General features: G+C 45.9%; 3 protein-coding genes across 5 annotated transcripts in view; 2 read left to right on the forward strand and 1 right to left on the reverse strand.

Annotated features, from left to right (window-relative positions):
• The first annotated feature begins 2,865 nt into the window (after positions 1-2,865).
• On the forward strand, positions 2,866-8,040 carry DPH7 (diphthamide biosynthesis 7). Of its 3 annotated transcripts, none has more exons than XM_072125344.1 (10): positions 2,866-2,976; positions 4,062-4,254; positions 4,338-4,474; positions 5,491-5,578; positions 6,220-6,311; positions 6,389-6,555; positions 6,637-6,709; positions 6,854-6,919; positions 7,149-7,315; positions 7,397-8,040. In XM_072125344.1, exons 2-10 carry the CDS (start codon positions 4,114-4,116, stop codon positions 7,807-7,809), a joined length of 1,344 nt encoding a protein of 447 aa, XP_071981445.1. In that variant the 5' UTR covers positions 2,866-2,976; positions 4,062-4,113; the 3' UTR covers positions 7,810-8,040. The 3 variants fall into 3 exon arrangements, with proteins under 3 accessions (XP_071981445.1, XP_071981447.1, XP_071981446.1); XM_072125346.1 differs by having other exon boundaries at positions 2,880-2,976; positions 4,090-4,254; XM_072125345.1 differs by lacking the exon at positions 2,866-2,976 and adding an exon at positions 3,010-3,174.
• Positions 8,041-12,664: 4,624 nt separating this feature from the next.
• MRPL41 (mitochondrial ribosomal protein L41) lies at positions 12,665-13,858 on the reverse strand. The gene is made up of 2 exons (XM_072125354.1): positions 13,706-13,858; positions 12,665-13,140 (listed from the first exon to the last, which is right to left on the reverse strand). Exon 2 carries the CDS (start codon positions 13,129-13,131, stop codon positions 12,724-12,726), a length of 408 nt encoding a protein of 135 aa, XP_071981455.1. The 5' UTR covers positions 13,132-13,140; positions 13,706-13,858; the 3' UTR covers positions 12,665-12,723.
• A 35-nt stretch (positions 13,859-13,893) lies between these two features.
• Positions 13,894-16,009, forward strand: part of PNPLA7 (patatin like domain 7, lysophospholipase) — a 97,081-nt gene continuing 94,965 nt past the window's right edge. Inside the window, exon 1 of the mRNA XM_072125352.1 lies at positions 13,894-13,968. The gene's annotated coding sequence lies outside the window, so the exon portion shown is untranslated. The remainder of the gene's footprint in view (positions 13,969-16,009) is intronic.

Consider the following 16,009-nt stretch of genomic DNA (forward strand, 5'->3'; position numbering starts at 1 on the left):
TCGCTGTGTATGGGGGGTGTAGTCACAGAGGGGTGAGAGCACCCATGCTGACCCCTGACCACTGCTGGCTATGATAGAAAGGTGTCAGGACACACAGGACATGGCAGCTCGCTGTGTATGGGGGTCTAGTCACAGAGGTCAGAGCGCCCATGCTGACCCCTGACCACTGCTGGCTATGATAGAAAGGTGTCAGGACACACAGGACATGGCAGCTCCCTGTGTATGGGGGTGTAGTCACAGAGGGGTCAGAGCTCCCATGCTGACCCCTGACCACTGCTGGCTATGATAGAAAGGTGTCAGGACACACAGGACATGGCAGCTCGCTGTGTATGGGGGGTCTAGTCAGAGAGGTCAGAGCGCCCATGCTGACCCCTGACCACTGCTGGCTATGATAGAAAGGTGTCGGGACACACAGGACATGGCAGCTCGCTGTGTATGGGGGGTGTAGTCAGAGAGGTCAGAGCGCCCATGCTGACCCCTGACCACTGCTGGCTATGATAGAAAGGTGTCAGGACACACAGGACATGGCAGCTCGCTGTGTATGGGGGGTGTAGTCACAGAGGGGTCAGAGCACCCATGCTGACACCTGACCACTGCTGGCTATGATAGAAAGGTGTCAGGATACACAGGACATGGCAGCTCGCTGTGTATAGGGGGTGTAGTCACAGAGAGGTCAGAGCGCCCATGCTGACCACTGCTGGCTATGATAGAAAGGTGTCAGGACACAGGACATGGCAGCTCGCTGTGTATGGGGGGGGGGGGTGTAGTCACAGAGGGGTCAGAGCCCCCATGCTGACCCCTGACCCCTGCTGGCTATGATAGAAAGGTGTCAGGACACAGGACATGGCAGCTCGCTGTGTATGGGGGGTGTAGTCACAGAGAGGTCAGAGCTCCCATGTTGACCCCTGACCACTGCTGGCTATGATAGAAAGGTGTCAGGACACACAGGACATGGCAGCTCGCTGTGTATGGGGGGTGTAGTCACAGAGTGGTCAGAGCGCCCGTGCTGACTCCTGACCACTGCTGGCTATGATAGAAAGGTGTCAGGACACACAGGACATGGCAGCTCGCTGTGTATGGGGGGTGTAGTCACAGAGGGGTCAGAGCACCCATGCTGACCCCTGACCACTGCTGGCTATGATAGAAAGGTGTCAGGACACACAGGACATGGCAGCTCGCTGTGTATGGGGGTTGTAGTCACAGAGGGGTCAGAGCGTCCATGCTGACCCCTGACCACTGCTGGCTATGATAGAAAGGTGTCAGGACACACAGGACATGGCAGCTCGCTGTGTATGGGGTGTAGTCACAGAGCGGTCATATAATTGCTAAAAGTCTCCACAAGGAGCCTTTAATGGGCACGTGTCAGTACCTTAGCCCTACTAAACCCACCATACGTACCTTCTTATGTATTACACAAGTCCCTGGAAGATTCTTCTGTCATATTTGTACATATCAGTATTCCCGTCCTTTGTTATTCCAATTTAGCGCAGTCAAGAAGGGCGGGCTGCTGGTCCAGGTATTCGGGCAGCCTCACCTCCTGATCGCTGCACGCTCTGCCCACTCCTAGCATCACACGTGCCAGCACTGCCTCCTAATGCCCGCCTGTCACTCACCTTCACGGCCGAGACCTCGGCACTGTGCATACATGGCCGCTTCACAGCTGCATGCGTTGATGTGCAGCGCCGATATGTATCTCTGCATTGACTACGTTTTATATCCAAATAAAAGAGGATTTTTCAGTGCTGATAAGTACAAATATGACAGAAGGACCTTCAGGGGACCTGCATAATACATAATAAGGTACTGATGGTGGGTTTAGTGGGGCTGAGGTGCTGGCAGTTTAACTAATGGCAGTATACAGACCACCATGCCCATTATCGCCACAGAGCCAGGATCAGTAACGTCATGTGTGTACACAGTGACTGCACCAGAAGCAGAATAGTGAGTGCAGCTCTGGGGTATAATACAGGATGTAACTCAGGATCACTACAGGATAATACGGAATAGTGGGTGCAGCTCTGGGGTATAATACAGGATGTAACTCAGGATCACTACAGGATAATACGGAATAGTGAGTGCAGCTCTGGAGTATAATACAGGATGTAACTCAGGATCAGTACAGGATAAGTAATGTCATGTATGTACACAGTGACTGCACCAGAAGCAGAATAGTGAGTGCAGCTCTGGAGTATAATACTGGATGTAACTCAGGATCAGTACAGGATAAGTAATGTCATGTATGTACACAGTGACTGCACCAGCAGCAGAATAGTGAGTGCAGCTCTGGGGTATAATACAGGATGTAACTCAGGATCAGTACAGGATAAGTAATGTCATGTATGTACACAGTGACTGCACCAGCAGCAGAATAGTGAGTGCAGCTCTGGGGTATAATACAGGATGTAACTCAGGATCAGTACAGGATAAGTAATGTTATGTATGTACACAGTGACTGCACCAGCAGCAGAATAGTGAGTGCAGCTCTGGAGTATAATACAGGATGTAACTCAGGATCAGTACAGGATAAGTAATGTCATGTATGTACACAGTGACTGCACCAGAAGCAGAATAGTGAGTGCAGCTCTGGGGTATAATACAGGATGTAACTCAGGATCACTACAGGATAAGTAATGTCATGTATGTACACAGTGACTGCACCACCAGCAGAATAGTGAGTGCAGCTCTGAGGTATAATACAGGATGTAACTCAGGATCAGTACAGGATAAGTAATGTTATGTATGTACACAGTGACTGCACCAGCAGCAGAATAGTGAGTGCAGCTCTGGGGTATTACTATGTATTCTGTCTCTTCAGTCTGTGTCTGTACAGCCACGTGATCTAACACAGCCAATTAGGAAGTAAGTCAATCTATTGGCTGATGCTCACGTCAGTCATCTCTCGGTGGAGGCGGGGTCCTCTCTGCTGTGACCCGGAAGTGGAGGCAGAGATCTGGATTCTGAGCGTGTAGCATGCTGGTGAGTGTGGCTGGCTGTGACGTCATCAATGTGCAAAATACACAGCGTAATAGCTGCGTGACGTCATCATTGCCTTATGTTATCATGTGCATGCTGATCTTACGTGTTATCACTCTACTGTAAAATCCGACGGGCCACGGTTACTAATGACATCTTCAGTAAATGCAGTGTTGTATCCTGTGTATGACACTATACCCGGTATATAATATTGTGTACATTATACACTGTTATTCATTGTATACAATGTGAGTGATGTCATTATGATATATCTCTTTGTGACATCATCAATGTGTACAGTATATATGTTACATCATCAGTGTACACTTTTTACTATCTATCTATCTATTTTTTGTGTGACATCATACGTGCACATTACACAGTATTTTAACTCCTATGTGACATCACGAGTGTGCGGTATATACAGGATTACAACCTCTTGTGTGGTGTCACCAGTAAACATCATGGGGGTCATTTTTCTCTTTCTTCTTTCCCTTTCTGTCGGTGTTTTTGCAGCGTAATGGCTGTTTTGCACCTATTTCGCGTTTTTTTAAAATTTATTTTACGTCTATATTTGTTGTGTTGTTGTGCCCTACTTGTCTTTACATTGCGCCTCTTTACATATGTTTGCACCCAATTTATTATGCAATTGTGCCTATATGGGTGCAAAAAATTGCACAATAAGGGTGATTTTTTTGATGTTTTTTGCCCGTTTTTAAGCAGCCCCTCAAAAAACACATGCGTTTTGGACTAATTATCTTAATTCAAGCTGGTCAAAAACGCATGCGCTTTTTAACGGACTACTTAAAGACGGGCCAAAAACACTTTCAAACACCATGTGTGGCATCACCCTAACAAGTCAGTCCTGACCGTGCTTAGGAAAGGCAGTGGTAGGATTTGCACAACAAATTGCTCCTTTTTTAAAATTTGCACCTAATAAGGCGTGTAAAGAGCTGAGAGAAGGGGGAAATCAGATAAATGACCCCCACATGTGTTAGTGAATCCTCTGTGTGTACATTATGCGCAGTATAATTTCCTGGGTGTGATGTCATCGCTATACATTATACAGTGTAATATATATATTTCAGTGTGTATATGATGTGCTGTGATGACCAGGTGAGGTGATGTGGAGATCCTGTGATGGCGCTGCGCTGCAAGACCCAGACTTTGCAGGTAATCGATACAGAGTACAGCGCAGACGCCGTGGAGTGGTGCCCACTGGATGATTGGGGGACGCTGCTGGCGTGCGGGACGTATCAGCTGAAGAAACCAGATAGTAAGGCGAGTATCACAATGACACCGACATTATATAGCCCCCCCCCCCCCTTCTCTACATAATCATCTTTCCTTTCCTACACTCACAGGTCAGCGGAGAGGATAACGATGACCCCCACCTGCGGCTCGGCCGCCTCTACCTCTATCATTATGACCCCCACAGGGTATTTTCTCCAGTAACTGAAGTGCAGAGGATAGAAACTGCCGCCATACTGGACATGAAGTGGTAAGCAGAATGGCGCTGTATGTATCACACGCATAACCCTCATAGCAGCAACCCATTAACTCCTAAAGAGACTCTGTCATTATACCCCATTAAACTACCCCCCCTCAGGTAGGGGATAAAAATGTCTTTTCTAGATTTCTCTGTGACGTTTGAAATCTTAACCATTCACCTATAAAAAAAAATACATATGTATTCTCAAAAATGTAAGTGATTTATATGAGTAGAGAAGAGTTCTATTTACATGAGATGAGTCACATTTAGAGGTTGCAGGGGGAGAATCACTTCATACAATCCCATCTTCTATAGTGTACAATTTTGTGAGCTACAGAACCAGAGATGCAGGCAGGTAAAGAGATGCGGCAACTGGACCCTTACTTGCATTTTCATTCCTAACTATTTCTGTTTCACCAATTCTCTAGATCCCTCACACACAAGCTGATCTGAAAGATGAGATTCTATCCCTTTAATATGCCACCAGCAGCATGTTTCTAGGTGCTACAGCAGCAAAGATAGAGTGGCCTGAAGTGATGCTTCCTCTGCAGCCTCCTAAAGTGACTCATCTTAGGCAAAATATGACTCCGCTCATTGTCACATGATTTTTTTTTATTATCGGTAAACGGATGAGATTTCAAATTAAAAAGGAGATTAATGAGGTAAAAGCTTGTGGGGTTTAAAGGCTCTTTCCCATCTTTTAAAATTATATTACCATGATAAAAAATGTTGGGGTCCAAACGTGCAATAAAAAAAGTGTAATATTTCTTTGCACAGTGGCGCCTCCCCAGTGGTGCTTCTTTTGTAGGATAATGCATCTCTATATTGTTTGAATATATGACCGCAGTTCCCAGAAAAGTCAAATATCCAGGATCACTGCAGGATAGGGAAATAACAGAGGGGGGGCACATTATTATGAAAGCAACCCTGTCCCTTAATTCTTCTGCCCTGATCTGTCACCTTTCATCTTGAAAAATATCAAAATAATGTTTTATGTATGACCAGTCTGCCATTCTACTCCTCAGGTGCCATGTTCCCCTCTGGGATAGCCCTATTCTGGGTATTGCCGATGCAAAGGGCTCCCTGCAGCTGTACAGATTACAAGGCAACAGAGTAAGTGGTCAGAGTCAAGGATGTAGCCAGGCAGGACAGTCTGGACGCTATCTACTGAGCTCCGCCGTGGACATTAAAAGGATCTGCACCCTTAAAGGGAACCTGTCATCAGGTTTAACCATAATAAACTGCAGACAGTTCTAGGTATAGGACCTGGAGAGATGTGTAACCATACATATGTGTGTGTAGTAAGTAGCAGCAGGACTGTGAAAAGCAATTTTTTTCAGGTTTGTAGCTAACTAGTCTTTCAGCATGAAGAACTTTCTGCTCTTTGCAATGAATTTTCCCACAGCCTCTACCCTCTGCTCTGAGTGACTGCTGAAAGTGTCCAACCAAAATCTTGATGCTACAGAGCAGCACAGAGCAGAGAGCTCTTCAGACTAAAAGACCTGACCATGGCCCATACAAGAGCTGCAGTGCTGGATTCAGAACTTCAGTCCTGTCCAATACAAAAGTATGGTCACACAACTCTCCAGGGCCAATACCTCACGCTGGCTGCAACTTATTATGGTCAAAACTGCTGATAGGTTCTCTTTAAACTGAATGTGCCTGACCTGCAGTACCGCACTCTGTCCAAGGCCAGATGTGGCGCTGTTGTTACTGTGACTCCTCTCTGCAGTGACTCTGTCTTCCTCCAGTAGGAAAGCTCCCGAGTGCAGCCCACATGCAGTGTGGATTTGGAAGGCGACTGTTTAGCTCTATCCCTAGACTGGTCTACAGGAAGAAGGGAAAGGTGAGACCCCCAACTCCACAGATAGTTTCCAGTGACTCAGTATTATCCTGATACTTGTCTGACCTCCCCCGCTTCAGCACTTCTCTGGTGAAGATGGTGTGCAGCGACTCCCAGGGCCGGCTCAGTCTGCTGCAGGTGGAGGAGTCTGCGCCGTCCTTGGATGTCGTGTGTCAGTGGAAAGCCCACGGCTTCGAGGCCTGGATCGCAGCCTTCAACTACTGGAACTGTGACCTCATCTACTCGGGTACGCTTCCATCATCAGAGCCAGGACTGTGGAATAGGGTGCAAAGGGAACGACTCTGATACAGATCTGTGTACATTACAGGGGGAGACGACTGCCTGCTGAAAGGGTGGGACACAAGAGCGACCCCAGACAGCCCGGTATTCACCAGCAAAAGGTAGACGCTAAAGCTGTCACTGTACATCCTGTTTTTTTTTTAGTATTGCAGCTCAGCACTATTGAAGCTAATAGGGTGAAGCTGGAATAACACACAAAACCTGTGGACAATCCCTTTAATCAGTTTTATCCGTTTGACTTGTAGGCATTCTATGGGCGTATGCAGCATCCAGAGTAACCCCCATCGGGAACATGTCTTGGCTACAGGAAGGTATGTGGCCCTGCAGTTCTACATACCTGACCCTCCATTTCTTCTAGTCCCCCATAGATAACTTACAGCAGAATGTCTTTCATAAGATATTGGGCACTACCTACTGGTGTTCTTTCCTTATGTGTAATAATTATACAAGACCAGTAGGTAGCGCTGTGTTTCTATTTGATCTAATGAATTGAAGGAGATCTATTCATGGCTCTATGAATGTCTCATGTTCTGACCCTAGTTATGATGAGCACGTTCTAGTCTGGGACCTGCGGCAGATGAAGCAGCCGATGTCTGATACCCATGTACAGGGAGGGGTCTGGAGGCTGAAGTGGCACCCTACAGATGGCGCCCTCCTGCTGGCCGCCTGCATGCACAGCGGCTTCCATATCCTGGACTCTGCCTCCGGTAAGTCTTATCATATGTAGACCTGAGCTTCTCCCATATCCTGTATGAGGATTTATATACTCAAACTTTGTCGCCCTGTAGATGGTTGTCCCATTGTCTCATCTTACGTTCTCCACAACTCTTTGGCTTATGGAGCTGATTGGTCCAGGGTGTGTCCTCCAGTCAATCCGGGGACCCCTGTAGAGTTTCCTGCAGAACGGACAGAGGACTCCGTGACTGCCCACAGCGATGCCATGAAACTGGAGCAATCCGGGCAAAACCTGAAGATCTTCTACGAGTCACCCACTTGCAGCTTCGACGTCATTGTGGAAGATGATGCTGGGGTATATGTACCAGAACCGAGCGGGAAGGTGGAAGAGCGGCCGATTACTGGGGTCTCCAGTAATGTAAAATGTGGACAAGCGCAGACTAACCTGCTGGCGACCTGCTCCTTCTACGACCATGTTCTACATGTCTGGCGGTGGCAGTCCCAGAGGCTGAGCCCTGCAGAGTGACCTCCTCATCCGTCCTTACAATGTTCTACCTCCTACATCTTAAGCCCCTGTTTCGTGTTCCCCCCATGACAACAATATCAGGCCATAGTCCAGTGGGTGCAGAACTAGAGGGGTCCTCCCATTTAGTAAAACTTTGTACCTGGGGTATAGGAGGAAAACAGAGATCCTCTGTCACAAGGGACCAAGGTTTACAGTGGAATTGCTATAGAACAGGGTTAAAAAAAACAAAAACATGGCAGCAGAAGCCCCTCTCTCTGGTTATGTCTGGTATTACAGCCCAGGTCCAGTATCATAAAATAGCCGCCTCTTATGTAAATAGGTCATTGTCATAAATGAGAACACCAGCAATAATAATACACGTACCAGGGAGCAGATTGTATGAAGCTCTATAGACCAGCACTCCCAGCATGCATCACAAGATTTATATATAGAGGTATGGATTTCTTTTATTTTTTCATCAAATAAACCTGTGTCTAAAAAGAAAATGTATGGGTATTTGCTTATGATTTATCTTGCCGATAATTAGGTTCAGGGATAGAGATGGGTTCTGTGCAAGAAGGAATAAAACTCAGGAAGGGAGTCTAAAGCAGTGATTTTCAACCTGTGTGCCGTGGCACACTAGTGTGCCGCAACACATGGTCGGGTGTGCCGCAGGGAAAGTTCCCCAAACTGTGGTGCTCCCTGTGTTTTGTTTCCCGGCGATGCGCAGTCACGGCTTCTTACAATGTAGGAGACGTGTACAATAACACATGTGCAAGCTTTGAACCTCGCGCGACAAAATGATGTCACCGAGGCCGGCGCATCATCCTCAGAGCAGAGAGACTCTCGCATTTGCATACCGCCAAGGTAATGCCCACCAATAATGCTGACTATATGAGCTTTTGCCTGAGTATATGAACCGTTGGCAGAATACTCAGCATATGAGCTGGTACTTGTAGTACTCCAGCAGTATACTGCATATAACAATGAGAAATGTAAAATGAGAAATACTATAGTCATGAGGCTGGAGTACTACAAGTACCAGCTCATATGCTGAGTATATGAGCTGGCACTTGTACTCTGGCCTCATGGCCATAGTACTTCTCATTGTATACCTTTATATTGCAGTATATGAGCCACATAATAATCAGCACCATATACTAAAAACAGGGAGAAACTGAGAACTGTTGGGGAAGAGCTTCGTGTGTGTCTTTCCACCATTCCTGCCAGGATATCCCTTTTGTGTTTATCGAAACAGGACCAGGTTTCACACTGAGTAAAATAAATTTAGAATCTATATTATTAACTATATGTGTAATATGACTGTTTTAGTGTCATTTTGTGCTATTTTGGTTGGTGGTGTGCCCCAGGATTTTCTAAGTATAAAAAGTGTGCCGCGGCTCAAAAAAGGTTGAAAATCACTGGTCTAAAGGGCGTGTTCACACATAAGGAAATAATAGATCACACTCTGGCTTCCAAAATCTCCTGCTGCCTGTAAGTTGAAAGCTGCACTGAAAATTCACATCAGAAATAGCTATGACAGCAGCTAGTCTAAGGCGGAGGACTCTTGGACCATAATCGCTGCGGTAAAACGAGTCGCATTTCATGGGATATCCATCTCTTGTGAAATGGATGCAATTCAAAGGTTGAGCTCGTAGCTGGATTCTGTCCCAGTATGTGATCCCAGTCTGTGTTTGGTTAAAGATGCCTCTCCAATTTTTACCCCAATAAACTTCCTGGCCCCTCAGATGGGGCATTGTCATTTCTAGAATCCCTTGATGTGAAATGTCACCTCTCTACCTATAAAAAAATATAAATCTCAAGCTATGTGACATTGAGCAGAGAAGAGTCATATTTGGTTGAGATCAGTCCTGTTTAGAGGCTGCTTGGGAGAGACTCCATAGACGCCCATCTTCAGTTCTACAGCACCTAGACACATTCTATCATATTAAAGAATTCCATCTTTCGGATCACATCCCACCTGGTTCAGGCAGTTACAAAAAAAGGTGGGAAGTAAGACTTATCTGCTTCTCATATCTCCAAATATATTTTAACTTTCAGTTTGTGGAAGTTCACAGAACCAAAATCTCTGAGACTTGAAATGAGGGCGCGTTCACATGCTGCGTTTTGGTTGCGTTTTCATTGCGTTTGAAACGCATATACAACAGCTGATGTGAGGTCATTTGCCTAATTACATTACCGTTTACGTTTGTAAACGCAATGTTAACGCATGTGTTAACATCGCGTTTACGATTCGTTTAGTAAACGGAAACATTAACAGTGATGTAATTAGGCAAATCACCTCTCCTCAGCTGTTGTATATGCGGTTCAAACGCAATGAAAACGCAGGTCAAAACGCAACGTGTGAACGCGCCCTGAGACTTAACTCTTGCTTGCTCATTGTCACATGAATTCAGATTTTTTTTTTTTTTTTATGTGAGATTTCACATAAAAAGTATTTCTAGAAAGGACATTTCTTTAGAAGTCCTAGGCGGCTGCTGGTTTAATCTCTCATCCAGTGGAGCAGGTCTCAATTTCTGTGTTGTATGACCTACAAAGCACATGGAGATGGAGGACTTGTGCGGCTGCATAGACGCCTCAATACTGCCGTGTAATAAACCTTACCGTATTATAATCATGTGCCTGAGCTCTTTGGGTCTCTTCTCTTCTTTTCCCAACAGAAAAGCACCAAATGTGGTTATTTAATAAATTTAAACAAGATTAAACCTTCCATACTTCTTTATGGACCCATAGCACAGGCACAAACCAATTATCGTGCCGGGGACTCACCTCCTAGTGATATCATGTTATCCTGATTACAGTTCGTTGCGGTTGTTCTTTGAGGAAGAAGGGACTCCTTGCATCATATCACTAAGAGAGTTAGAGTCCCATCCTCAGCACTGTGTTCTATCCTTCTGACACTTGCCAAGAGTTAGGAATCATCTCTGGTGACCCATTAAGTGCACTGAGCCGGAATCTACTACTTTATCTACAGGGTGCGGTCACATGTTGCAGTTAAAACTGCTTCGCAATCAGCTTTGAGGTGGTTTTAGGTGCAAACAACCAAAGAGTTTCTGAATAAAAAAAAACATATGCTGTATAGTACCTTTCAATGCCATGTGCTCTGTGACTAGGCCATTAGTCCCCAAGGAGTGGCTATAGAGAAGCAGCCCCCACCCCCTCAGGAAACTGCTCCTCTGTGTGTCCTTCCTTTTCAAATATATGAAATCGCCCGCTTAGTGACGCCCCTGCGGACATCATCAAGTGGTGTTTCCGCGTGCTGTGATCACCTGTCGCTGACCACATCAGGCATCCTCGCGCCTGTGCGGTCAGCATCCTTCAGAATGTGCACCTGGACATGTATAGATGAAGCGGAGCCGGCTGCAGGATTTCCACATTCATCTGTGCACTACTCTAAACTGCTGCTTGCCAGGCATGCTGACCGTGCATGTGTGGGATAGGTGGGAGTCCCGCCAAACACTAAGGCCGGCGGCACACGTGGTATTTTGAACCCGTTTTTGAGCAGTACGTTAAACGCATCAGTTTTTCCCCAATTATGATAATTATAATTGGTAAAAACAGATGCGTTTTCAAAAACGCATTCATTTTTTAATGGACTGCTTAAAAACGGGTTCAAAACGCCATGTGTTCCGCCGGCCTTAGCCTGCGGTCAAACGTTCTGCTAGCATTGCGTTCTTAACGCGATGCCAGTGCACAGAGGGCGGGCCTCGGCCCAAACACATGTGCCTTTCCAGGGAAACGCATGCGATCGATAACCTGCAAAGCTAGCGGAACTTGTGTTAATGGACAATGCCTTTAAAGAGGACCTGTCACCCAAATGTTCGACACTAAAGTAAACAGCTCCTAGTGCTTGAACAAACGCCATCTAACACCACGGCGGGGTACGGTGTAATAATCAGATCGCTAGCAAAGCTCTGCCTCTTCCCCGGACCACCCCCCTCGCTCCATAACCCGGCAGTGGCTAGCCACGCCCCAACCCCGCCCCCGCATGAATACGTCAGACAGCTTTGCGAGCTGTCCGACAATTACACTGTACCCCGCCGCAGTGTTTCCAGTAACACTTTCACTCTAACACTGCGGCGCATCATCAAGCACTAGGAGCTGCTTACTTTAGTAAGCAGCTCCTAGTGCCGAAAATTTGGGTGACAGGTCCTCTTTAAGGGACACCTGTCATCAGGTCTGTGTCACTTGTCCTGTCACCTCTACCTGTTGGAGCAGCTCACAAGGATCCCATCCCAGCCTTTATCTAGTTATTTCATACATTTATCATTGTAAAATCATCATTTCTTTATTATGTAAATGAGACTGGTCACATGGTCAGAGGCAGTGATGTCACCCCTGTTCCCCCTCCCCCTGCTCTTGTCTGTGTGTAATGTATAGTAGGGCATTGCTAGTGTCTGTGCTTTATCTGCTGACATGCTGCATCCTCCAAATACACATGTGAGAAACACAGATATCAGATACACAAGTACCTGACATGTGCTGCTATAACATGGCTGCCTGGAGCTGTTGTATCTCTCCTGTACACACACACAGGCTGCAGGGGGCGTGGCCACCAGGAAGCACATCATTATACAGGCTGTCAGTCAAGCACTGGGGGTGTGGCTGTGCCTCCCACTCATGAATAAGCCAGACAGCTTGAATATGCTAATGACTCATTGGACATTTCACAGGTCATTTGCATACAGCTTTAGGACCACATTGCTTAAGTTTACAGGCATGTAGAGGGTCAATGAAGGGATTGAGGCAATGCTCTCTAATGGCAGTTTATAAAAATATATTTAGTTTAGGGGGTTATCTTGCCTGACGGTTCTCGTTAAATAATTTAGGAAGGAACGCTTAAGAAAGAATGAGCCCGTGTTTGGCATATTCTATATAATTATAAAATGCAGATCACAATGTAATATCATCGCACTACTGGACATAATTCTTTGGATACAGCTGGAACAATTTGCCTTCTTGCGTTGGTTCAAATCCGTACTTTTCCAGGTTATTGGGATCAAAGCTGCCGTTCTCAATGTCCTTCTGTATGGCTGGAGCTGCAGTTTCCTGGAACAGTTTCTCAGCCGTCATCTTTTCCTCAGTGACTGCCGGGACCTTGTAGGAGACGTACGGCCTCAGCTTGAACCCAGTCAGGTCAGGGACAACAAACTCCGGCACCATCTCTTTCACCTTGACAAATTTCTTGTTTGAGGTCAGGTAACCGGTTCTCTTGGCTCCTCTTCCTTTGTAGAACGACTTGGGTCCCATCTTGCTGGTGATTTCAGCCATTCGGTCAGAACCTCGGACAAAGCCGCGGACCAGATTCTGGAGCAGCCCCATGATGGCTCACTGCAAGAGGGAAGGAGCTAATTAGCAGAAACAAACTCTACCAAACAATTCAGTAAAAGCTCTTTAACCCCTTTAGGGTGCAGCCAAATCTATAGCTTAACCCTTTATATCTCTGCCCTTTTAAGTTTTTGTGTTTGTTTTTTACTCCTCAAAAAGCAATTACTATTTTATGTATATGCGTTTTGAAATAAGCAACACGTGTTCTGCATTACTCCGTTTGAGTCAAGCTGTTCCCTCTTGCGGTTCAGATGTGAAAACGCATCCAAAATGCATTGTGTGAACGCACCCTTATCCTGACTCAACCTATAGGTGTAACAAGCAGAATGATGACCAGTGAAATATCATTCTACACTCAATAGGATGACAAATTAAAGAAGTCATTGCAGTAAATTAATGCAACACAAAAATCAAACTTGATCCCTTCTATTAATTGAGGTCAGAATATTTGGGACTGTTACTAATCCTATTTTGATTACATGGTCTGTGCCATATAAGGATTAATGACTGATAGGGATCACAATACATTGATAATTCACCGTGATCCTTAAAAGGGTTAACCCCTCACCTTCACAGACAGCCGTCCATGCAGCAAAGACAGCAGGAGTCGTAAAACCAGCCGCAAGGCAAGCCGTGCGTGTCAAGCCTCGCTCTGAGCGCTGCGTCCGTCCTATCACCGCCTAATACTCGTTATGCTCGCGCTTATTGGCTACTTTCAGCTAGCCTATGCGATGCCCCGAAGTAACGCATGCGCAGTCTCTAGCTAAGGGACAGGCGGTTGACCAAAGAGGCGGGAAAAGGCGGCGGTAATTGCGTAGAAACATTTGTGAGGTAAAAAGATGAAGGAAAGTAATAGAAATGTGGAAATAATGTAAGTGGAAATCATAAGAAACAACGGGCATGGAAGGAACATGGAAAAAGTGCTAGGATTAATAAAAAAAATTATTTCAAAATAATTTAGATCCTCCAGAGTTGAAGAAAAAAAGTGGAGTAAAATGGAGCAAAACTTCACCCTGTGCCCTGTGTCTATACATGTGGAGGTCACTCCTGTCAGATCATGTTTTGATAGCAAAATTAGCTAAATATCGCCAACAAGACTACGACATTATGTAAAAAAATGTGCAATAACCAAAAGGTGTGAACGCAGACAAATATCTCCGTCACCACAACAACCTCCCCATCTGCAACGCTGCCGGGCCAGGAATTGTAGGACTCGGAAACCAAAGAGGATAAAGACCGCCACAACAGGTTAAGGCCGTGTTCACACGCAGCGTTTGAGTTGCGTTTACAATGCTTTAGTGTGTTAACGTAAAGTAATTGTGTTTACAATCCGTTAACCAATGTTCCGTGTGAAGGCGAGTGAGTTTTTCAGGATTCCTGGTAGTGATGGCTACGGCCGGATCCCTCACATATAGAAATTGGTGGCATGAAAGCCTCAGAAATCATTACCTAATTCCATTGGAATTTTGTAATTTTGATACCACCATACAGAGGACACGATGGCCCCATTTATTGCAAAGTAAGAACAAGTTTGCATTGGATTTAGTATTATGTGAACAGAGCCGTTCCCATCTGGTAAGGGTGATGCCACACATGGCTTTTTGAACCCGTTTTTGGTCCGTTTTTAAGCAGTCCGTCCAAAACACATCTATTTTTGACAGATTTTACCAATTATCTCAATAAAACTGGTCTAAAACGCATGCATTTTTGGACGGACTGCTTAAAAACGGACCAAAAAACGACTTCAAAACGCTGTGTGTGGCATCACCCTCAGGCCGGCGCCACACAGGGCGCTTTGTCTGCGCTTGCAAACGCAGACAAAGTCGCGCCCACCGGGGCGGGCCTCGGCCCGATCTCATCGGCGTTTCTATGGAAACGCCTGCGATCGGGAACGAGCCGCCGGTGTTTCGCGTTAAATTAACGCAAAATACCGGCGGCTCTTTCCTGATCGCAGGCGTTTCCATAGAAACGCCGATGCGATCGAGCCGAGGCCCGCCACGGTGGGCACGACTTTGTTTGCGTTTGCAAGCGCAGACAAAGCGCCCTGTGTGGCACCGGCCTCAGTCCCCAATATAATGATTTCAGCAGTTTGCAAGGGCATGCTGGGAGTTCAAGGATACCTTGCAAACTTCCCTGATTACGTGAGGCAGTCCCAAATTTTTGGGTCTGTTTTGCTGCAGCTATATGTCAGTTTCCCACTACACCACTTAGCCTCTAAGGGCGCATTCACATGATGTGTTGCGTCACGTTTTTTGACGCATTCCAAAGGCTTCAGCCTTGATCACAGGCCGAGGTTACTTTGGGTTTTAGCAGATGCAATGGAAACGCAATGTAACCTTAGCATGTAAAAAAAAAAATTTGACGCAGCGCATTGTGTGAAAGCGCCCTAACGCAGCACACCATGTAACATTTGTGTGATCCGCTGCTTGGGAATGAAGAGACGTGAGTATTTCATTTTCTTTTCACAGTGAGGGGATGTTAACGAAAAAGGTACGATTATATTAATGGGGGGGTGCAATACTGGGGGTATTGTAAATGAGGCCCCCAGTGTCTGGAGTGGGAACACATTGTGATCGTGATGGCATCACTATGCTTCTGTACAGAGCTAGACCAGAGCGGCAAAAAATGTAGGTATAGCTTCTTTCTTGTTTTTTAAGCACCTGGGACCCCTCCTAAATAAATTAAAACAACCGCTTTAAAGGGAATCTGCCAACAGATTATCCCCCATTAATCTCCCAGCCCCCTCAGGCCGGGGATAAAAAGTCCTTTCTTGAATTCCCTCTTTTGGGTGAAATCTCACCCTTTTACCTATAAAAAAAAAAATCTCCTCCAAAGGCATATGACAATTAGCTGAGATGAGTCAAGTTTAGTG

The sequence above is a fragment of the Engystomops pustulosus genome, chromosome 9 (assembly GCF_040894005.1).
Source record: "Engystomops pustulosus chromosome 9, aEngPut4.maternal, whole genome shotgun sequence".
Classification (NCBI taxonomy): Eukaryota; Metazoa; Chordata; class Amphibia; order Anura; family Leptodactylidae; genus Engystomops; species Engystomops pustulosus.